At 39.7% G+C, this 25,800-nt stretch overlaps 1 protein-coding gene across 1 annotated transcript in view; it reads right to left on the reverse strand.

The window, feature by feature from the left end:
- UNC13C (unc-13 homolog C) overlaps nt 1-25,800 on the reverse strand; it is a 709,455-nt gene that overhangs the window by 256,562 nt on the left and 427,093 nt on the right. Inside the window, exon 11 of the mRNA XM_081108846.1 lies at nt 24,875-25,016. Coding sequence (XP_080964972.1) covers nt 24,875-25,016 — 142 coding nt within the window. The remainder of the gene's footprint in view (nt 1-24,874; nt 25,017-25,800) is intronic.

Consider the following 25,800-nt stretch of genomic DNA (forward strand, 5'->3'; position numbering starts at 1 on the left):
CCAAATGCATACCTCTTCAATAAATGGTGATGGGGAAATTGCCCAGATACATGCAAAAAACTGAAACTAGACCACCAATCTATACCATACAGAAAATTAAACTCTAGATACATAAAAGACTTAAATGTAAGTCACAAAACGATAAAATACTGGAAGAAAACAGGCAGTAAAATCTCAGACATCTCAAGAAGCAGTATTTTCACTGATATATCTCCAAAGGCAAGGACGAAATGAACAAATGGGACTACATCAAAATAAAAAGCTTATGCACAGCAAAATAAATCATCAACAAAATTAAAAGGGAACCTACTGTATGGGAGAATATACTCGCCAATTATACTTCTGGTAAGGGGTTCATTTCCAAAATATACAAAGAACTCATACAACTCAACACCAGGAAGACAAATAATCCAATTAAAAAACAAGCAGAATAGACACTTCTCCAAAGAGAACATACATGACCAATAGAAAATGAAAAAATGTTCATGGTCCCTAATCATCAGAGAAATGCAAATTAAAGCTACAATGAGGTATCACCTCACACTTACCAGAATGGCTACCATCAATAAATCAACAAACCACAAGTGCTGGTGAGGATATGGAAAAAGGAGAGCCTTCCTGCACTGTAGGTGAGAATGCAGATGGTGCAACTACTATGAAAAACAGTATGGAGGTTCCTCAAACAATAAAAAATGAAACTGCCTTTTGACCCAGCGATCCCACTTCTGGGAATATATCCTAAGAATCCCCAAATACTAATCGGAAAGGACATATGCACCCCTAGGTTCATAGTAGCATTATTAACAATAGCCGAGATCTGGAAACAGCTCTTGAGTAGAGGAGTGGATAAAAAAGCCGTGGTACATTTACACAATGGGATACTATGTGGCTATGAAAATAAGGAGCTCCTAACCTTTGAGCCAGCATGGATGGATCTGAGGAGTATTATGCTAAACAAAATAAGCCAGGCAGAGAAATATGAATATTACATGACCTCAATTATATGTGGAATTTAGTGAACAAAATAAACTGGTGAACAAAATGGGTCCAGAGACATGGATGCATAGAACAGAATAACAGCTCTCAGTGAGGAGGGACATGGAAGGGGCGGGAAGAGATTAACCAAAGAACATATATGCATGTATACATAACCCATGGACACAGACAATAGTGTGGGGAAGGCCTGGGCTGAAGTAGGGGTTGAGTGGAAGGGGGAAAAAGGGGGAAATAGGGGACATCTGTAACAGTATCAACAATTTAAACAATTATATTTTTTGAGAATATGTAAAATTCTAGCTACATATTATAAGCATAGCAAGGGAAATTCTGTAATATTTTCAATGACCAGGGTTTGTTAATAGGCAAATTAATAAGACAGATATTCAATATGTATACACACACACACACACACACACACACATTGAAATAGTTATGAGTGTATATAAAAATGTAGGTTGTATAATTAGTAAAATTTTTGATTTTTTAATATTTTTCTTTTACATTTAATAAAGTTGTATTTTAAAATATTTAATAATTGTAAATAATTCCATTTTAACTCAGGCTGGAGGGCAGGGCACTGATTAAGAAATCATCAGCCAGAAAACTGCAAGAGCCATCCTGAGGCAAAGCAGCAGCAGTCTTTCAAACAGTAATTTGATTCTCTAGTTACAGCTTAATTCCTTAAACTCTGACCCACCAAATGGAAATACTATTAGATACTCAACATACAAATTTCCTCTCAGTGCCTTATTATAAATTATGTAAACCACTTCCCTTGCAAAAGTGATGTCTGATTTGTTATTGAATCAAGATCCCCAACACTATTATCTTTGAATTCCATGACAGGAAATGGACAAACCCTAAGTTTGAAACCCAGTGACAATGCACAGCAACTTTTCCTACCTGCATTTATCAAGGACAATTTCATTATGGAAGTTAGGAATTTTTAAAGAGACAGTACCTAACATTTTACTTTTGTTTAAGTTTTATTGAGATTTTTCTTTGTAAGATTTGGGCATTGTATATCCATTTTACAAATCAATTATATAAAAGACCATTAAAAATAAAAAAATAAACTTTATTACTAGCATCACTTTTGAAAAATGAAAGTGAAGAGGAATTTATGCATGAGCAGCTAGTGTTGGCTAAAGCAAGTCTTTGTAGTGGATCATAAAACCAAGGGGCAAGTACGACCTTATAAAGTACATCCATTTCCCTGCCCCTGCCAGCTCCACACTTAGATCAGAGTACCTGAAAGTTTCACATTTTGTTTTTATATCTAATATTTCCTCCAGATATTAATGTTGCAAAATAAACTTATTTTAACAGCTGTTTTAGTTATTAAATATTAAAACAATATTAGTATTAATAATTAATGTTTACAAAATTAAGGTAAGAAACGTGTTTGTTTACAAAATACTTTAGTGTTTATTTTGCTATGAAAGAAGAGAAAACTTAGGAAAAGGGAGATCAGAAAACAGGACTATCTGATATCACTCATATGTGGAATCTAAAATTCAAACTCATAAAGATGAGTAAAATGGTCATCAGGAGCTGAGGGTAGGGGGATAAGAGATATGCTGTTTAAGGTACAAGCTTGCAACTAGTAGATAAATAAGTACTGTTGTCTATTTTCACACAGGGTAGCGAAAATAGACAACAGTACTGCATTATAATTAGCAAACCTACTAAGAGATTAGATATTATTTATTCCTACTACCTTAAAATAAATAACTATGTGATGCAATAGAGGTGCTATCTATAACTACAATGTCAATCATATTGCAATATATAAATGTAGCAAATCCATATGTTGTACACTTTAAATTTCCATATTTCCACAAATATGTTTCAAATATATATACATATATATGGAAGGTCAAATTGCTCTCACAAAATATAGGATATCGCTATAGCTATTTGGGGTCTTTTCTGCTTACATATAAATTTTTTGGAGTTTTTGTGATAGATTTGTGAAATATGCCATTGGTTTTTTAACAGGATTGCATTGAATCTATAGATTGCTTTGGGTATTATGGCCATTTTAATGATGTTAATTCTACCAGTCCATGAACATGGTATATCCTTTGAATTGTTTGTACATCTTTATATCTCTTTTTTGAAGGCCCTGTAGTTTTCTGAGTACAGGTCTTTTATCCCCTTGATTAAGTTTGTTTCTAAGTATCTTAATTTTTTTGTTGTTGCAATGGTAAATGAGATTATTTTTAGCTTCTCTTCCTGAGAGATCATTATCCTATCTAATAAAAGAGAAACATGGTAATTGGTGTACAACCGCTACCCTTCCCATTGGCTAATCAGGGCAATATGCAAATTAACTGTCAGCCAAGATGGCGGCTGGCAGCTGGGCAGCTTGAAACTAACATGAGGCTTGCTTGCTTCAGTGACGGAGGACTCCAACATTCCCCACCTGCCGCTGCAGGCCTCTGAGCTGCAAGCAACTGTGTAACAAACACAGAAGCTAAACAAAACCCCAGAAACCTGCTTTAGTCCACTGGGCTTCAGCCAGCAGGATCGCAACATTGTAAGCAAAGGCCAGAAACCTACTTTCAGCAGCGGAGGCCTAAGAGCTGGAGCCAGCCTCAAAGCTAAAGCTGGCCCAGAATAAAAAAAGAAAAAAAAAGAAAAAAAGGAGCGGTTGGGAGCTTCAGTCACCCCCAGCCTGAAAACAGCCCTCAGCACCTCACCCAGACTGGCCAGGCACCCCATTGGGGACCCCCACCCTGAAGAATGTGTGACCAGCTGCAAACAGCCATCATCCCCTCACCCAGACTGGCCAGGCACCCCAGTGGGGACCCCCACCCTGATCCAGGACACCCTTCAGGGCAAACCAGCCGGCACCCACCCATGCACCAGGCCTCTACCCTATATAGTAAAAGGTTAATATGCCTCCCAGTACCGGGATCAGTGGAGCCGCAAGGCCTCCCGGCACCGGGATCAGCGTGACAGGGGACAGCACCCAAACCTCCTGATCGCCCTACGGCTCTGTGTGTGACAGGGTGCAGCGTCCCAACCCCCTGATTGGCCCTGCTCTGTGGGTGATAGAGAGCGGTGCCCCAACCCCCTGATGGACCCTGCTCTGTGAGTGACAGGGGGAAATGCCCCAAACCCCTGATTGGCCCTGCTCTGTGCATGACAGGGGGTGACGCCACAACCTCCCCATTGACCCTGCCTTGAGTGTGACAGGGGATGGTGCCCCAACCCCCCAATCGGCCCTACCCTTAGCGTGACTGAGGGTGGAATCACAACCTCCCAATCGCCCTGCTCTGTGTATGACAGGGGGCGGCGCCCCAACTCCCCAATCGGCCCTGCTCTGAGCCCAAGGGCTGCACCTAGGGATTGGGCCAGCCCTCTGCCACCTGGGAGCAGCCCTAAGCCAGAAGGTCGTTATCTCCCGAGGGGTCCCAGACTGCGAGAGGGCACAGGCCCGGCTGAGGGACTCCCCCCCCCCCCCCCCGAGTGCACAAGTTTTTGTGCACCGGGTGTCTAGTTGGTGTATAAAAATGGCATTAGTCCAGCCAGCATTACTCAGTAGTTAAGCATCGACCTATGAACCAGGAGGTCATGGTTCGATTCCAATCAGGGCACATGCTCTGGTTGCGGGCTTCATCCCCGGTAGGGAGTGTACAGAAGTAGCCAATCAATGATTCTTTCTCATCATTGATATTTCTATCTCTCTCTCCCTTCCTCTCTGAATTTAATAAAATACATATTTAAAAATTTTTCATCTGAGCCACTTACTAGCAATATAACCTCAGCCAAGTTACATAACTACACTGAGCCTCTATGCCCAATCTATTAAATTAGAATATCAATAAACACCTTTAAAGATGATTATATATACATATAGACCAATGCTGAGCACCTAGTAGCTTTTTACTTACTCCTAGCTAACCAGTTGATAATTATATCATTCAAACATATAAATGTATTTTTCCTTTAACAGCAAAGAACAAGTTCCTGAATATACTGTATATAAAATAGGGAAACGATTATCAGCTAATTATCAAAACACAGAAACATGATTAAATAACTAATTCATCAATCTCACTTAGCTATTAATGGTTTACTCTGGAGCTCTTTATTCTGTCCCATTGGTCTATATGTCTGTCTTTAAGGCAGTACCATACTGTTTTGGTAGCTCTATAAATTTTTGTGTCCAGTACAGTACTATTGATTAAAGGTACATGTTGTGCACCAAATCTTCAAAACTTATTTTTCCTGCTTAATTGAAACCTTTTGCCCATTGATTAATAACTCCTTATTTCCCCTTCTCTTCAACCTTGGGAACTACCATTTCAGTCTTTGATTCTATAAATTTGATTATTTTAGAAACTTCAAATAGGTCGAATCATGCAGAATTTGTATTTCTGTGACTGGTTTGTTTTACTCAGTATAATGTCTTTAAGGTTCATCCATGTTGTTTCATATTGCAGAATTTCCTTCTGTTGTACAGCTGAATAATATTCCATTATATGTTCATATAACTTTTCCATCCATTTGCCTGTCGATGTACATTTAAGTTGTTTTCACATCTTGGGTGTTAGTAATGCCGCGATGAACATGTGAGTCCTAATATCATTTTAAGATTCTGATTTCAACTATTTTGGATAAATACTCAGAAGTAGGATTGCTGGATTTTATTGTAATTCTATTTTCTTTCTTTCTTTTTTTTCCCCTGAGGAAACGCTAACTGTTTTCCATAGTGCCTGCACCAATTTGCATTCCCACCAACATTGCACAAAGGTTTGTTGACAAGGGCACCCAGACTAAATGGGAAAAGACATATGGGAACTGGGACCATAGAAGGGGTCCCATCCAATGAGAAATTAAATCATGGAGGAGACCCAGACATTGTTTTAGGTCAGGGGTGGGCAAACTTTTTGACTCGAGGGCCACAATGGGTTCTTAAACTGGACCGGAGGGCCCGAACAAAAGCATGGATGGAGTGTTTGTGTGAACTAATATAAATTCAAAGTACACATCATTACATAAAAGGGTACGGTCTTTTTTTTCAATAGTTTTATTCATTTCAAACGGGCCGGATCTGGCCCGCGGGCCGTAGTTTGCCCACGGCTGTTTTAGGTATTCTCCAGGCAGAGAGTCAAGGGAAGAAATATTTTGGCTTCTCCCATCTTCCCATATTTAATTTTACAGCAGTATTTCCTCATGTCTAAACATAGTGGGCAAGGAAGTCTGGGGAAGGTAGCCTTCAGAGTTCAGGTTCCTGAGATACAGAGCATACCAAAGACACTTTAGGGAAAGAATAGAAGAGCAAACAGGCAGACGACCAACACACGTATATGCCAAACTCACATAGAAAATGCCATACAGAGATACATAAAACTATACACTTAGCTTGTGTTTCTTTTGTTCCCTGTCTTGTTTCTTTCAGTATTTCTTTGTCCTTCCCTGAAAGGCCTTAGAATCTGCATCTAGATAGATACAACTCTTTAATGCTAAAAATAATTTTTCTAGAGTGTTATCATCTAACTTCCTAGTTCAGGAAAGGAAATGAACAAATAAAGAAGGATAAACATTTCTGCACTAGATAACACAATAAGTGATCTAGAAAGAAAATTATTGGCATGAAACTGCTTTGGAAAAATTATAGTGTTTTATAAATATGAACTATTTTGTTACTATTTGATACCTATATAGTCACTGTATAAGTATATGGATGCTTTAAAGACTAAAAATAACAGAATATTTTCAGAAACATGGACCATCCCCATATCCAATTTCTACCTGTTATAAGCATAACTCATATTATTATATATTTATATTCAGTGCATTATCTGACAGAATGTTATTATCAATATTTTAATAGATATTGTGTAGCATTAGTATTTATCTTTAAAAGTTTGAAACATTGTTTTCTCTATGTGTATATCTTTTATGAACTTGCAAAAATATTTTAGTCTAGCTAATTAATAAAAGTGGGTTTTCTAGGCCAAAAGGATTCTATATTGATTACATATATATCAGTAGACAGATAGACATACATTCACACACACATTACTAATGTGTCCTGCAAAAAAACATGTTTACTGTTGTACCTATTTCTCTATACTCTCATTAGTCCTGAGCATTATCACTTCTTAATCTTTGCTAATCATATAATGAAAACTACTTTTTCATATTATACTAGAGGCTCAGTGCACAAAATTTGTGCATGGAGGGTCCCCTTAGCCCAGCCTGCACCCTTTCCAATCCAGGACCCCTCAGGGGATATCCAACTGCCAGTTTAGGCCCAATCCCCAGCAGACCATCCCCCTCACAATTCAGGACTGCTTGCTCTTAACTGCTCACCTGCCTGCTGCCTGATCCCCCCTAACTGCCCCCCTGCCAGCCTGATCACACCTAACCACCTATGCCTTCCAGCCTGAACACCCCTAACTGCCCCCCTCCCCCGCAGACCTGGCTGCCCCCAACTGCCCTCCCACTGGCCTGGTCACCCCCAACAGCCCTCCTCTACCAGCCTAGTGACCCCTAACTGCCCCCCTTGCCGGCCTGGCTGCCCCTTACAGCCTCCCCTTCTGGCCTGGTTGCCCCAACTGCCTTGCCGCCCCTGCTGTCCAGTCATTTGGTCTTCTCTCACTAACCCCCCTGCTGGCCTTGTCACCCCACGCAGCCTGCTGGTTGTTACTGAGATGGTGTCATGGACAATTTGCATATTCCTCTATTATTAGTATAGATTGATTTTTAAGGAGCATATATATTATATATACATTAAACAAAATATGTGTATATGTTATTTGTGCAATACTTTCCACTTTACCATACCAGTCCATTTGAAAAAGGAAAAAAATGCATGAAAAGCACTCTCACCTCCTTCCTGCATATAGAAGAGACCTTTAAAGAACTTATGCCTATTTCATGACAGAGAAAAAGGGTTAAACTAAATAGCCAGAATGTATCCCTGACAAGAAAACAGAATTGTCAGCATTCATTTCTATAGCCACCTAGATTGCCTTTCTCTTAGGTTCTCCCCTCCACTCTTTGCTAGAAGAGCTGCTATTCTCCCAAGAACAATGAGCTGCTATTCTCCCAAGAAACTTTAAAGTAATGATGGAAATGTCAGCAGCAAGTGGCAGTTGCATCAGTTGTCTGACCAACTTCATCTGAACACCATGCTTGAATCAGAAGCAGCAATCATAGAGGCAAATACTACTTATCTAGCATTCCAAATATCAGCAATACAGCATAGACTTATGGAAACTGCACAAATCACCACGGAATTGCTAAAGAAGAGAAGAATTGTGAGGAAACCCTACATTTCAATGAATGTTTCCACTTAAATCAAGCTTCAACCAATTATTAGGAATGGAGCAACTGTGCTTAAGAATTCACAAATAGCCGAAACCGGTTTAGCTCAGTGGATAGAGCATCGGGCTGCGGACTGAGGGGTCCCAGGTTCGATTCCGGTCAAGGGCATGTACCTGGGTTGCGGGCACATCCCCGGTAGGAGATGTGCAGGAGGCAGCTGATCGATGTTTCTCTCTCATCGATGTTTCTAACTCTCTATCTCTCTCCCTTCCCCTCTGTAAAAAATCAATAAAATATATTTAAAAAAAAAAAAAAAAGAATTCACAAATAGAACATCGGTTATACTTCAGTCCTCTCTGAACTCTTCCGCTGGATGTTATAAAAATGCAAAGAGATGGAATTTAAAAGGGAAAAAGTACCAAGCTGCTGCACAAACACAACAAACCACCTGACAGCACCCGTGGTATTTGGGCATTTGGTCCCTCTTTATTGTTAAAATGCAAACTCAAGTGTCTTGAAAACTAAAGTTGAATCTACATCATTATAAATATTTATTCAAAAATTTAGATGAAAAATATAGCCAAACATGTCTTGCAATGTTTTTCAACTTCTAAAAGTTTGTGTAACAAAAATAGTGTAACCTAATTTGATCAATGAAAAACGTGTTTTAAAAAGTACAAAAAACACTACACTCCAGAGGATGAAAAGCTAAGATTTTTATTGTAATAGAAGACATGACTGTAAGAGGGTATAATTTTAAATAAGGGATGAAAAGAGAGTATGGTGTCAGCATAAAGAAAAAGGCACAGTAAAGGCTAGGCAAAATAGTCAGAGGTCTTAGGTCATGGCCAGTTGGCCATAGATAGTCAGAAAGTTGGCCAGTTGAGTACATGGCATTCACATAAGCGGTACTCTTAAGTTCCATGCTGCACTGATCCCCTTCCCATAAACAATCTCCTAAGGGGACTGATTCTAATTGCCAATTGGCTTCTACCTGTACTTAAAAGGTACCTCACTCTATAGAGGGTAGGCCCCGACCTCTGAGAACTCCAGTGCACAAATATATCAGCAACTTAATTCTCCCCAACTTCCCATTATTGCCACAACTTCACTACTGCATTACAAAATAGTTTGGGTTTGAATATTTTATTTTTCATTCCAATCAGTTGTATTTTTCACACAACTGAAAAATAAAACCGGACTGGTTGTTTCAATGCCTCCCTTGGAACAAAGGAAAGTATAAATAACCATTGACTGAAAACTAAATATTCAATTAAGGATGCTTTAAAACACTTTAAATGTGGCCCTTACATTAGCAGTGATAAAAACAAACAAAAACAAAACAAAAAAACAAAAAAAAAACAGTGTCCCCTTTTTGGATGGAATTTTCCCAACGTGTATACATACTTAATTCTCTGTCAACAGTAAAGTTTCATAAACTAACAAACCTCTCATGTAGGAAAGAGCCCTGGAGATCTCCCTGAGGTGGGAAGAAATGCTAAATTCCTCCTAGTTAGTGGTAGTTTTCCATCCCATGTTTTCTTAACTTTCCCCTTAGTTCTGTGAGGACAGAGTGAGAGGATGGCAAGATCTAGTCATAACAATAGCTCAAGAGGTTGCTTCCTACTGCATTTTTCAGTGCTTCACAACTAAGCCAAAATACATGTTGTTCCTTTTATTGTCCCTTCAAGTCCAATTCTAATCCAATGCAGCACCCAAGTGTATTAGGTAGAAACATAACTGAAAGAAAATAACAAACAAATCGTGAAGTCTAAAGTCAAAATTTCATTAGGCAGAAAAAATTCCATTATACTAGAGATGCTAATTCAAAATTGAATATCTGAGTTCACCAAATAATACTCAAGGAGCACACACAGAGAAGAAAGATATACCTTTGGAATTCCTCTGAGAATTAAAAAGAACCTTTTTCAAGTACAATGAAAGGAACATTAAGAGGGGAGAAATAAGGATGAAGCAATAGTACAAAATGAAAAGAAAAAATAACAATGAATGTTTATAAAAGATAGTTTCATTGGTAAAAATAATGTCATTTGAAAAAAATTGATTAGACTTTTAGGTTTACTTTGTACCCAACATTATTTTAGGAGGTTCTCACCCTGAAGGAGATCAAAATCATTAAGGAAAACATGTATTTTTTAAAATATCTGAAATGTTGGATAACTAATGGAATGGTCAATGCACATACATGTGCCTAAGATAGCACATTCTTTTAATTTTGAGTAATGGCTTCCTACATAAAAGTTAATGAGTAAGCTGTGATAAGTGTAGATTTTTATGTGCAAAATAGCGCCTCCAGAAACCTCTAGTGAGAGTCCAGTGCTTAGCGGGAAAGGCAGAGGCTGGGGCTCTACTACTTATAATTTCAGGAAAGTCTGAGACTCATTTTCCTCGGCTGTAAATGTGAGGATACAAATGCCTATGGCGCTGAGTTTCTTCTAGGATTTAAATGATACCAGATATGTAGGCAAACACTGTAAACTACAAACTGCCACAACACAAGGGGCAGCGGTGATGGGGGTCGCTGACACCATCATTGTGTGGTTGTCATCATCATTATAATCCCAGAAGTAGCCGTTCTATATCACCTTAAATTTGTAGAGTATATATAGTTATTGGAGTACTGACTCTATTAACAGAGTGATAATATTTAATCAAAGGTTGATTTAAGTTTATTGAGATATAACTGACATACAATAAACTGTACATACTTAAATGCATAATTTGATAGGTCTTGCCATATGTATTTACCCGTGTAACCACCACAATCACAGTCTGACCCATAACACAGAACTTGTATGGTTTGTCCTGTTACGATGAATTGGACTATTTGGCAAAAAATGCAAAGACACTTCCTGGCAGCAAACTGTGAACATTAGACTTGAAAGACACATGGCCACAGGGCCTCGGCTACTATGACTCACACAGAAGCTCATAATAGGAAAGCTATTGAGTAGTGATTAGGATCACACCAGAATACAGAGGGAAAAGGCAGGAAGAGGGAGAGGGGGAAGGAAGAAAGAGGGGCAGAGTGACAGCTAAGAGAGAGACGGACAGACAGAAACAGAGGGAGAGAGAAAAGAAATATAATGGAGAGGCAGAGACAGAGAATAAGAAATGCATGTGAACAAACAGTCAGAGAAAAATAAAAAGATAAATAAGGGCATAATAATTGCTGCCCTTTGGAGTTCTTGCTGTTTGGATATTCCTGGATTCCTATAGGGGTTTTCTGTGTCCACTCAATAAAATGTGCTCCATGCTATGGACCATTATGGTTCTTTTCCATGGACTATTTTAAATGCAGGCCTTCTCTTTCTTCTCAGTAAGGATTCCTACAGGATAGTCCTCATTGCCCTAAGAGTTTGCTCCCTAACCATTTGGGGGATTTTATTTGAATTCTATTTGATCCTTTGTATAAAACTGTGAATTTCATGTCCCTTACATCTTGGCCAATTGACTCTCACCGTGCTGTTTCAAAGCATTTGTTCTGATCTAAAATTGTATGGTTTGTTGATTGTGAGTCAATTCTCTTTGGTAACCCTAAGTTCATACTTTATTGAATTCAGTCCAGGTCTCTTTTCACACCCGCCTCCCTCTCCTTATTCCAAAGCCTTTAGGTTTTGGTATGAAGCAGTAATGAAGTAAATGATATCTGGCACTCCTATATGGATCAGTAATGACTCAATCCAAATTACTAAGTGAAAAGCAGTAATGGTTATGATAGCTCCCTAGTACCTGGCATATTTATAACATAGACAAGAATCAGTTAACAAATTTCTAATCCCATAAGCTGTGACTAAACTCCGTCTTGCTTTAGACAATTGTGGGAACTTCTTGACAAATGACTTTCCAATGCTCAGACAACTGAGGAATTGCTCCCTTCCCACGTAGCCCAGGAAAAGCCTGTGCTGGAGAGGCAGGCGATAAATCAAACCTCTGATTACATTCAGGCCGTCATCTTAAAATATTAATCTGCAGTGCAATGAAGATATTTGAGTTAAATTGTAATATTTAAATAAGCTATCTCCTAGGAAGCTTAGTTTAGGCTTAATTTATACTCAGCTTTGGGCCCAGCAGCACATGGCACGGTGGCGAGCCATGGGCCTGAGGCACTCTCCATGCCACTACATCTGGGTAGCTGTGAAAGGAACGCAGCCACCATACGCTCCAAAGGGCTGGGGAAATTACAGCCCTCTACGCAACGGCATTATGAATTTCTGGAGCTTATGTGTCAAAAGAGCTTCCATGCACACTGTCTCTTAACAATGCCGCCACTGAGTCATAATGGACAGTATTCTTTTTGCACATTGTCCACTGTAAAAATGAGATTCACATAACTTAAGGGGTTTCCTGGAATCAAGAAACATGTTAGGCCCTAACCGGTTTGGCTCAGTGGATAGAGCGTCGGCCTGCGGACTGAAGGGTCCCAGGTTCGATTCCGGTCAAGGGCATGTACCTTGGTTGTGGGCACATCCCCAGTAGGGAGTGTGCAGGAGGCAGCTGATCGATGTTTCTCTCTCATTGATGTTTCTAACACTCTATCTTTTTCCCTTCCTCTCTGTAAAAAATCAATAAAATATATTAAAAAAAAAGAAACATGTTAGATCCTGAACAATCTGGAACTTGGGTTTATAAACTTGCAGGCCAGGTAGCTCTTTGGTATAACATGAAGTCGCTCTTCAAGTCTGTACTTGCTATGGACCTAGTACAGTCCTTTGCATATAATGGACACTCAGAAAATGTGGGTGGAATTGAACTGATACCCCACTAAGCAAGTGGAGCTGGCTGTCTAGTCAGTTACATAAGTAGAATGTACATGTCTAAATAAATAAGGGCATGCTTGCACTCCTCCCATAGGTGCTGTGTTAACTAGACTTTCTGTTTTTAAAATCATTCTTTACTTCAACGCATAATACCAGTTTTAAAAGAGTAATCGACACATGTCTGCTATTGCAGTTATGACCTACATCCCCTCTAGGTAAGAGTCAGCATGAACTTTTGTTTTTATTTCAGAAATTAGCAAAAATAAAGCACCCAGGATCAACTATCGAGTTCCTTACAAAACATACTATCAATCAATACATACATAAATCATAAGTCTCCTAACACAACCTTTCTTATTGAAACGGGCAGACTACACTGCCATGTTCTCTGTAGAAGCCACTGGGAGAAACTTACTTCCTTTCCTCCTGAGGCAATGAATGATATATGATAAGCATAAAATATTTCATTACCCGCACACAGGAAAATAAAATCAAGTGTCAAATTAATTATGGAATGATCAAATATATAACTTACTAGGACCAAAGAGCAGGATAACAAACACCTTAGATTTGTGTAATACTAAGCACGTTCATATACATTATCTTAATTAATCCTAGTGATATATTAAAAATTACATGAGTTTACAATGCCTCTTAACCCATATTTCTTCAAAGGCTTAATTCGTCACACCTCCATTCTCTGCAAATGCTCTCCAGAGTACCGAAAGGACAGAGCAGGACTGATGGCTGTGTCCTTAACCCCTCTTCCAAGAAAAAGCCGCAGGGTGTATCCGTTACTCAGCCTGCCCTTATCTCGGCCAATGGGAAAGCGGGGGAAACTAGCCCAAGGCCAAAAGTATGCTGGCCACCCCCCTGTCTTTGTGTAACCAGACCCTAGCTGCACCCTGCCCCCCGACCCCAAGCCCTATAAATTCTTTGTTCTCTTGGGATTCGGGGCTCTCTCTTGCACCCAGTAATGGAGGCAAGGGGGGGACCAAGCGAGCTTGTATAAGAGACCCTCTGCTTTTGCATCGGACTGGCTCCCTGGCATGGTTTTTTGGGGATCTTGAAATCTGGGCATAACAAGTACCCCATTTTTGAATCACACAACATTCATAGTTTGTGAAGATTAAAATTTCAAGCTACTTTTTTTAAACCATTGGTGAGTGAGATCAAATTAAAATAGAAATTACTTAGCATTAACTCTTGAGAGCATCAAAGTGCAATTGTGGGGGGTGGGGAGATAATTAAGCTTTCAAACATAAAAAATTAAGAAATTACTTCATTTTCATTACCAGCTCTGTGATTACCTGCCTTGTTCAAATCAAAGGCACCTTTTCCAAGGGAAGAGTTTGGATGCAGGAAAAAAATACACTTCTTTATTTCTACCTGTATCTTATTTGTGGCTTCACAACAGGCAGTAGCTTTCTATCCCTGAGTTTCTATTTTTTTCATCATTAAAATGAGGGAGTTGGCTAAAACAATCTCTCAGACCCTTTGCCTACACTGTTATCTAAATCTTATATCAGCAGCATTGTCTTTTAACAGCACTTTGTTCACTGGTCTTCTCTCGGTCTCACTATTCAGGTTGGAACTTTATTGAAATGAAAGCAATACTGCCAGGTTTGCATTAAAGTATAGAATCTCAGCATAAAGAATGGGATTGTGCTACTGATGCCCAATAATAATAATAATACAACTACTACGTTTAATGCTTACCAAGTGCCATGAGATCTATAGATATTATCTCAACAAACACAACAATCTTGTATTATTATCTCAATTTTTCATATTAGAAGAGCTAAAGTAAACTGCCCAAAATGCAAATTAAAGCCATACTATTAATAAAACACTCTATTTTCAGAATGTTGGGACACACTTTTCCACTCCAGTTCACAGGGCAGAACTGTCAAGGTAATGGGAGGCATGGATGAGTTCATCCGGGATATGTATGCATTTTTATAAATCTGCACATAAATTCACTATGAATTTATTTCCTCCTGCAAAAGAAAACCCTTTGTAATGGAAGATGGGTTTGCAACTGTCATGCCATTTTCATTGTAAAATAAAAATTCAAGATAGTATTACTGGAACCACAGTGATATAAAACCTCAGTACTAAAAATGGAATCTTGTAGTTCAGAAAACTAGCAACAAAGAGAATTACTGTTGAAAATTTAGGCATTCATGTTAAAATTCTAAAAAAAAATAGAAGATAATTGTGAGTGTAACTTCCCTTAAAGATAATATTTTGTCAATAAAGTGAAAAAATACTGTGAAAATTATGTAAATCATATCTACACTAATAAAAGAGAAAAATGGTAATTGGCGTACGACGATACCCTTTTCATTGGCTAATCAGGGCTATATGCAAATTAACTGCCAACTAAGATTGGCAGTTAACTGCCAACTAAGATTGGCAGTTAACTGCCAACAAGATGGCGGTTAACTGCCAACAAGATGGCGGTTAATTTGCATATGTAGGCACAATGCAGGGAGGCGAAAGGGAAAGCAGGAAGAAGCGCCCTGCCACTGACAGTGATCGGAAATCCAGGGGGGAGCTAAGAGCTGGGGGGCAGGGCAAAGGCCCCAGGGCCGCCTTTGCCCTGCCCCCCAGCCATGATCAGAGAATCAGGCGCCTTTGCCGCCCTGGCCAGTGATAGCAGGAAGTAGGGGTGGAGCCAGTGATGGGATCTGGGCACGGTCAAAGCTGGCAGTCCCGGGAGCTAGGGGTCCCTCGCCTGGGCCTAAAGCGGAGCCCACGATTGCGGGGCCACTGCAGCTGCGGGTCCTGCTAACCGGGCCGGACACCTCAGCCAGAGGCGTTAGGCCTGGGCAGGGGCAGAGCCTGAAACCGTGGGGAGCTGGGGGTCCCCTGCCCAGGCCTGACACCTCTGCCGGAGGCCTCAGGCCTGGTCAAGGGGGTGATCCGGTGATTGGTGATCGGAGGGTGATGAGGGTCAACTCCTCTGGCCGAGGCATCAGGCCTGGGTGGGGGGCGGAGCTGGGGATTGGGGGGATATGATGGTCCCCTTGCCCAGGCCTGAATCCTGGGTCAGAGGCCTCAGGCCTGGGCGGGGGCCAGAGCCAGTGATCGGGGGGAGATGGGGGTCCCCTGTCCAAGCCTGAAACCTCTGGCAGAGGCGTCAGGCCTGGGCAAGGGGCCGATCAGGTGATCAGAGGGTGATGGGGGTCTACGCCTCTGGCCGAGGCATCAGGCCTGGGCAAGGGGCAGAGCCAGCAATCGGAGGGGTCTGGGGGTCCCCTGCCCAGGCCTGATGCCTGGGCCAGAGGCATCAGGCCTGGGCTGGGGGCAGAACTAGTGATGGGGCGAAATGAGGGTCCCCTGCCCAGGCCTGACGCCTCTGTCAGAGGCATCAGGCCTGGGCAAGGGGCCGATCCTGCGATTGGAGGGTGATGGGGGTCAACGCCTGAAGGCTCCCAGTATGTGAGAGGGAGCAGGCTGGGCTGAGGGACACTCCCCCTCACACACACACCCAGTGCACGAATTTTGTGCACCGGGCCCCTAGTATATATATAACATTCACAGTAGTGCAGTTGATTTATTTATTTATTTATTTATTTATTTATTTATTTATTTTACTTATTGTTGACATTATTACAGATGTTCCCCAACCCCCTCCTTTACCCACCTCCACCCATTTTTCATGTAATTTTTTATATTGTATGCCTTCACCCCTCTCTCCCCGGCCATCACTACACTATTGTTTGTGTCCATGCTATCTATATATGATATTTGGCTAAGAGAAATAAGCCAGGCAGAGAGAGCTAAATACCATATAATCTAACTTATATATGGAAACTAATGAATAAAATTAATGACCAAAATAGAACTAGAGGCATATATACATGGAACAGACTGACAACTGTCAGAGGAAAGGGGAACGGGGGAGGGGACTGGATGAAAGATTGCAATAGTTTTAAATTAGAATTCTTTTTCTTTGAAAGTAATTCTGTTTAAAAATAGGTACATTGTTATTGACAGTGTAGATGATGCTTTCTAGCAAAAGGAAAACTGCCAATTATAATATAGAATATAGCCTGTCTAGTGGGAACAAACACTATTCTTGCCCTGAAATGAGCACTGGGTACTGTCATATCTAATTCTTTTTGGTAGTAGTTATCTTGGTCTTGCCTCACATGCACTTATTCAGCTGATTTCTCAAGAACCCTTTGCAGGATTAAAAAAAAATAGAATAGATATTTGTACTACTGCATTTTGGGGGGTGGATGCTTTATTTCACAGTTTCAACCTTCAATCTATGTATCAACTATCTCCAAAAGTTGTATGTTGTTTTCATATACATATTGGTTCTCATACTGTTTTGTTTTGCTTATCAATTAAATTCAGATTTCAATATTTTCTATTGTAGTCAAGATGGAATAATAGGGACTAGAGATTTCTCCCATATGAAAAATCAAGAAGTGAACCAAATATATCAAACAATGGCTTTAAATATACTGGGGATCTGTCAATGAAGGACGGTAATAACAAGGAGATAAAAACTAATAAGGTGAGCCTTTCTATTCATTACTTCAGCTTACTGTCGAGAGAATTTCTAGGCACTGTGAGGAGAGGGAACCCAGATGGAACCCACTGAACTCTCTGAGTTAAAAAGACAGAGCTGAAAATCTGAGAAGACAAAGGCACCAGAGGTCACAGGGAATACTATCAAACAGAAGAGAGCTAAGAGAAGAAAAACTCTAACAAGCTGCAGAAACTTCATCTTTTTTTAAAAGTTTTAATATGTTTTTATTTATTTTAGAGAGAGAAGAAGGGAGAGGGGGAGAGAGATGGAAACAGAGCCCAAATTTGGGCATGTGTCCTGACCGAGAATTGAACCTCTTGGAGCATGGGATGATATTCAACCAACTGAGCCACACCAGCCAGGCCAGAGGGTTCATCTTAAACAATCATCTGAGGAATGATAAGTATATGTATGTGGTGAAACTATCCAAGGCCAGGTTAAGAGCCATGGAAATGAATTGCATATAACAGTGCTCAGCATTCCCAAAGGCCAGACATAGTGCTTGTTTCTACTCGGCAAACTAGAAAATCTTGTCATTCATGAGTTAGTAGACTCAGAAGAGTCTTGGTTCAGGACTGAGGGAAAATTTTCCTTTTTTTAAAAGCACTATTTCATTCCCACCTAACAAAGTTCAAAAGCAAGTTTTAAAGTATCAAACTATTTCTATGTAGTCCCAGAACAAAGCTCAAGAATATGCATAGGATGCCAAAAATACCCAGCCACCTTCAGGGCAATATTTGCAATGCCTGTCATTCAATATAAAATTACCAGGCATATAAAGTAGCATAAGAATATGACACATAATGAGAAGAAAAAAATATATCAATCAAAACTGACTAAGAATGGATAGAGACACTAGAATTGGCAGTCCAAGACAATTAAGCAGTTATTAAAAGTTTTGCATGTTGAACCTCATAGAGAAGGCAGAGGAGGGTGGGTGGGAAGAGATAAACCAATGAACTTGTATGCATGTATGCATAACCTATAGAGACAGACAGTGGGGTGGTGAAGGTATGCCAGGAGATGGGAATGGGCTGGAAGAGGTTAATGGAGGAGAAAAAAAAAAAGTCTTGTATGCATTCAAAGAATTAAGTAGAGAAAGAAAATGTCAAGGGAATGAGAAGATAAGCCACAGATGGGGAGTAAACAGTTTCAAAAGGCGCATGTAATAAATGATTCTTATCCAAAACATTCAAAGAACTTGTAAAACTCAACAATGAGAAACAATCTGATTAAAAATGGGCCAAAATTTTTAAAAGACACTTCACCAAAGAAGATATACAGATAGCAAATAGCATATGAAAAGATGCTCCACAACATATGTCATCAGCAAAATGTAAATTAAAACAATGAGCTACCACTACACAGCTATTAGAATGCAAAATCCAGAACTGTCAACACCTAATGTTAGAGAAGATATGAAGCAACAGAAATTCTTCTTCATTGCTTATGACAAAACAAAGTGATACAGCTATTCTGGAGGACAATTTGGCAGCTTCTATAAAACAAAACATACTCTATTCATAAGATCCAACAATCATGTTTCTTGGTATTTATGCAAAGGAGTTGAAAACATGTCCTCACAAAAACCTGCATGTGGCTGCTTATGGAAGCTTTATTTATAAATGCCAAAACCTGGAAGCAACCAAGATACCCTTCAGTAAGAGAATGGACAAATAATCTACACAATGGAATATTAGCCTATATAATAAAAAGTTAATATGCAAATTGACCCAATGGCAGAACAACCAGTCGCTATGGCATGCACTGACCACCAGGGGGTAGACATTTAACGCAGGAGCTCCCCCTGGTGGCCAGTGTGCTCCCACAGCCAACCTCCTGCAGTTTCCCCCTGCCCCCTGCCTGTTGCCCTGAACGGCCCTGATCAGGATCAGGACTGGGTGAGATGGCCCCAATCAGCCCCGATTGCCGGCCAGTCTGAGGGACCCCACCTGTGCATGTATTTGTTCACCAGGACTCTAATTTAGTGATAAAAAGAAACCAGATATCAAGCCACACAAAGACAAGGAGGAAGCTTAAATGCATATTACTGAATGAAAGACGCCAATCTGAAAAGGCTTTCTGAGTACAACTGCAGTTGACATTAGTGGCAACATAGGTTTGAAATGCAAGGATTCACTTATTAGATCTAATAAAGAGGGAATATGCTAACTGACCCTCACACCATCGCAAAGATGGCAGCACCCACAGCCAATAAGCAGGGAAAAGGCTAATTGACTACCCCGCCCTCAAAAATGGCAGCGCCCACAGCCACAAGATGGCCAGCAGGGGAAGGCAGTTGTGGGCAATCAGGCCAGCAGGGGAAGGCAGTTGTGGGCAATCAGGCCAGCAGGGGAGGGCAGTTGTGGGTGATCAGGCTGGCAGGGGAGCAGTTAGGCGTCAATCAGGCTGGCAGGGGAGTGGTTAGGGGGTGATCAGGTTGGCAGGCAGAAGCAGTTAGGGGCAATCAGGCAGTCAGGCAGGCAAGCAGTTGGGAGCCAGCAGTCACAGATAGTGAAAGGGATGTCTGACTGCCTCCAAGGGGTCCCAGATTGAAGAGGGCGTAGGCTGGGCTGAGAGACACACCCCCAGGGCATAAATTTCATGCACCAGGCCTCTAGTATGCCGATATTTTTCCAATAAATACGATTGGCTCTTCTTATCAGTGGGTTTCACATCTGCTAATTGAACCCATCATGGATCAAAGCCGGCATTTTTTTATTCCTAACTGTGGTCTCCCAATTGCAGATTCCTAACTGTGGATCCAAAATACTGTTTTGGATCCTTAGTTGATTGAATTTGCTGATGCAAAGGGCTGGTTATAGAGTCAATAGTTATATTCAGATTTTCAATTGTGCAGGTTCAGTGCTCCTAACCCCCCAGCTGCTTAAGGGTTAACTGCATATGACCTGGAAAAGGCAAAAATATGGGGACAGTGAAACAATCAGTGGTTACCATGGGAGTGAGGAGAGATGAATACGTCAAGCACAGAGGACTTTTAAGGCAGTTAAAATACCATAATGATGAATACATGTAATTATATATTTGTTCAAACCCACAGAATGTACACCAATAGTGAACAAAAATGTAAACTATGGACTTTGAGTGATAATGATGTAGATGCATCAGTTGTAACAAATGCACCACTCTGGTGGGGGAAGGCTATGCAGATGTGGGGGTAGGTGTATTGGAAATAACTATACCTTCCCCCCAGTTTATCTGGGAATTTAATTCCTCTCAATAAATAGTCTTAATAAAAAGAAGAATGCTGCCCTAACCGGTTTGGCTCAGTGGATAGAGCGTCGGCTTGCGGACTGAAGGGTCCCAGGTTCAATTCTGGTCAAGGGCATGTACCTGGGTTGCGGGCACATCCCCAGTAGGAGATGTGCAGGAGGCAGCTGATCGATGTTTCTCTCTCATCGATGTTTCTGACTCTCTATCTCTCTCCCTTCCTCTCTGTGAAAAATCAATGAAATATATTTAAAAAAAATAAAATAAAATAATTTTTTTAAAAAAGAAGAATGCTATGTGGAGACATGGGAAATGCAAAAATCCAATTTGAATTTCCCTAGATTGAAAATAAAATATATGAGGTAAAAAATACAATGGCTTGAATTAACATATTAGATATTATAAAATAAAAAGTTACTAAATTTAAACACATAGCAATAAAAAATAATCCAACGTGAAGTACAGAGAAAGAGAGAAGGAAGGAGAGGGAGAGAGAAAGAGAGAAACCATTTGGGTTGTGGGGCAACCCTAAGAGGTCTAATACATGTGGAATCTCCAAAAGGTAAGGGCAGAAAGGATATTTAAAGAAATAATGGCTAAAAGTTTTTCAAATTTGAAGAAAACAGCAGACCTACATTTTCAAGTAGCTCAACAAACCTTAAGCACAAAAACATAAAGAAAACTACACCATGGCACACCATAATTAAGTTGTGCAAATGAATAAAGAAAACAAAGTCATAAACTGAGGGTGGTAAAGGGCAAAGAGGGTCAAATATATGGTGATGGAAGAAGATTCGACTTTGGAGGGTGGACACACAATAAAATATACAGATGACATATCGTAGAATTATACACTTTAAACATATAATTTTATGAACTAATGTTACCCCAATAAATTTAATTTTTAAGAAACCAAGTAGAGGAAAAAATAAAGACATGTACAGAGGAACAAAAATGAGCACCACAGATTTTTTATCAAAACAAGAAAATAATTCAATAAAGACACTGGAGCAATATCTTCAGAGTAAAGTTTTAAAATGGCATTCAGAATCATATGATCTTTTCAATAGATGTAGTAAAAGCTTCAGATAAAATATAAAATCTATTTCTGAACAAAACTCTTGGCGTATTGGGAATAGAAGATGGCTGTCTTAACTGGATAAATGGCATCTACAATAAACCTACAGCTAATATCATAGTTAATCAAGAATGTTTCCCATCTAAGGTTGGGAACAAGGCCAGGATGTCTGGTCTTATCACTTCCATTTAGCGTCATGCTGAAAATCTTAGCCAGGGATATAGGGCAATAAAAATTATATCAGGCTTTTTTGAATGCAAGTGTGTGAAAAATGGTAAGTCTATTATAAAATTCATATGAAAATAATTCAAAGGTTCTAAAATAGCTAAAACAACTTTGAAAATGTTGGAGGAATAACACTACCTGATTTTGAGACATAAAGTAAAACTGTAGTAATCAAGACCTTGTGGTATTGGCATACAGATGGATAAATACATCAATGGAAGAGAATAGGTAATTCAGAAATAGATACACACATATATAGAGAAATGAATTTCATTAAATATACAAAAGCAATTTAGCAGAGAAAAAAGATGGTACTTTTTAATGTCCATAAACAAATTGATGAGATTGAGCCTATAACTTATACTATATTCACAAATTACATCAAAATGTATCATAGACCTAAATGTAAAACATGAAACTATAACATTTATACAAATGCAAAACCAAAAATTGGTATAATATTTGAACAGCATTTAACTAAAAAAGATAAAGGATAGCACATGAAAAGATGCTTAAAGTCATTAGCCATTAGAGTAATGCAAGATAAAATCACTGTAAGATACCGCTACACACATATTAGAATGACTAAAATTTAAAACTGGTCTTATTAAGTGTTGGACAGATTTTTATGATCTAGAATCCCCATATAGCGGTAGTGGAAATGTAAAATGGTGAAACCACTGAGAAAGTGTCTTAAAAATTAAACATATTCCTATTATATGTCCAGCTATCCTTCTCTTAGGTATTTATTCAAGAGAGATGGCCCAAATAGCCACCATAAGATGAATGTATAAACTGTGATATTTTGATATAACAAAATGCTGCCTAGCAATAAAAAAAAAATATAACTGCTCCTATGGATGGATCTCAAAATAACTGCTGAGTGGAACCACATAAAAGAGTGCATACTGAATTGCCTATTTGTATAGAATTCTAGAAAATGAAAAATTCCCGATAGCATGGGAAAGCAGGTCAATGACTGCCTTGGCTTCCGGGAAGGGTGGGGGTGGGGGGGGGGAGTTAAGTGATGGCTTCAGGGCATGAGAAGCTTTTTGAGGGGGTGGGTATGCTCATCATCTTGTCTGTGGTGATGACTTCATGGAGGTATACATAAATCAAAATGTAAACTTGTACACTTTAAATATGCAGATTTTATGCTTTGTCAGTTATACCTTAATAAAGCTATTTTTAAACTTTAAAATTTCCAGCTTCTCCTGAGAAAGCTCTAGCTGCATTGCATCTGCTGGACTGTGCTGTGACAGAAGCTGTCCCTTTTCTATCAGTCACCGGCTGTCAAGCTTGCCACAGTCCCTGTCCCTCCCCTTTGTTGCTGTTATCTTGTCTTATTCATTTACTTGACTGCCTTAGGAATTTGAATTCATGTCTAGTGATTAGTTTCTTGTCTTCTGTTAAAAAGCAAAGAAATATTATACGAAGTGAAGCAAGCCAGACAGAGAAAGACAAGTACCACATGATCTCACTTATACGTGGAATCTAATGAACAAAATAAACTAACAAAACAGAAACAGACTATTAGACAGAAAACAGACTGAGAGCTGTCAGAGGAAGGTGGGTTGCAGGGATGGGTGAAAAGGCGAAGGGATTAAGCAAAACAAACAAACAAACAAATCCCCCCAAAAACTTTTAGACACAGACAACAAAATGGTGATTACCAGAGGGAAAGCAGGGTGGGGGGAGGTCAAAGGGAATAAAGGGGAGATCAATGGGTAAATGGTGATGAAAGGACTTGAGGTGGTGAAAACACAATATGCAGAGGATGGACTATGGAATTGTACACCTGAAACCAAAGTGTTCCCAATAAATTCAATTAAAATATATTAAAATAGTTTCTTCCATCAGACTTTAAGGGAGAAACAATCCAACTCCCTTAACTCAGTCTATGTTATCCTCTGTTATTTGGTCTCTACTGATTTTCCAAACCCATTTCTTATCAGCCTCTATCTGCAAGATGCTCTATATCTCTTACACACAATTGCCCACATTCCCAAATAAGCTGTTTGTGTCGGGTTTGCTTACTTAGCATGCTAATGAGATCCCTGTTGAAACTATTAACAAAGAGAGTAGGGGGGGAAAAAAGGACTGCCTTTATATTCATGGCTAGGGACTTTTCGTTTCTACCAAATGATTATTGGAATTCATTTTAGGTCTCTTCAAGAAAGAGTTGTAAAAAGAAAAGAATCCTTGAGAGAGAAAAAATGATTTCTTGCTGTTTGGTACAAGACATAGGAGATTTAAAAAGAAATGACCTGGGAAAATGAGAGGTTGTAAAAGTTATGAGCAACCATTTCATCAGCACAGCCTGGCAGAGATGTGATGGTTCAGGTGTTATCCAAAGTCTCTCATTGTCTTTAGCCATAAATCTTCAGATGTCAAAGTATTGTTGAGTCAAGCCTGTAATTCCTAGCTGTTAGGTCAACCTGTTACAGATAAGGTTGTAATCTTTTTTTTTCCCCTGCAAAGTCACCCAAACCCTATCAGATTTTCTTATTTGAAATATTCTTCTTACCACTTGCTTCCAAAGCTGTACAATAAATACTAAATATCATGAGAGTATTAAGCAAGTTCATAACATTCGTTTTATTCTTTTTGTAATTTGCATAAATACTGTCAACATGAGATAACTGCTTGTATATCTTGCATGCCTGTCTCACATGTATACTCAAATATTATATTATTTGTAATAGTTTCACATTGTATACTCACAAATAAAACTTCTCATCCCATACTGGATTCAAATTTCCAAAAATGGTTTTAGTTCTTCTTTTGTTCTTTCCAACTTGAACTGTAACATATGGATCACTGGACCCCGTTTTGTCTTTTGCCTGCAACCCTTGTGCAGAAACCACTGAAATAACAAAAATAAACATTTTAATATAAAGGTTTCCCCAGAAACAAATAATAATGAAGGAAACTTTTCTATCACTTTGTCCCTGGTTTTGAAGATGCATCCCCATTGCTTTTATTCTTATGAGCAGCAGGACTTTAAAAAAATGTTTCATAAAATTATGAATACACTGTACATTAAAGTCTTCTTTTGGACTAATATGCTTTTGCCTGTAGTAATAGTAAAATATATATATTAGAGGCCCGGTCCACGGATTCGTGCACTGGTGGGGTCCCTCAGCCTGGCCTGCGCCCTCTCGCAATCTGGGGGCCAGCCTGCTGGGATCAGGCCAAATCGGCAGCCCGACATCCAGGAGGGATGTAGTAGTGTGCAAAGTGGCAGGCAGCTGAGGAAGAGCCTGAGCCAGGACCAAGCGCCATGCTGCTCCCACTCATGTGGGCCCTGTTGTGCCTGCCACTATGCCAACAGGTAGCACTGCCATGGAGGTGGGAGAGGCTCATGCTGCCGCAGCTGCCCTCACAGCCTTGAGCTGGACTTCTGGCTGAGCAGCACTCCCGGTGTGGGAGTACAATGACCACCAGGGGGCAGCTCCTGCATTGAGCTCTGCCCCCTGCTGGTCAGTGCATATCATAGCGACCAGTTGAGCGGTCAGTTAGGCATATATAATCCAAAGACCTATAATTTAAAATTACTTATTTATTTATGAGTTTGCTGTCAGTACAGATCAACTCAACCCAATAAAAGAATTATCTTTATTCTACCTTGTAAATACTCTGTCAGTAAG

Source organism: Myotis nattereri, assembly GCF_964212035.1.
Source record: "Myotis nattereri genome assembly, chromosome: 1".
Taxonomy (NCBI): Eukaryota; Metazoa; Chordata; class Mammalia; order Chiroptera; family Vespertilionidae; genus Myotis; species Myotis nattereri.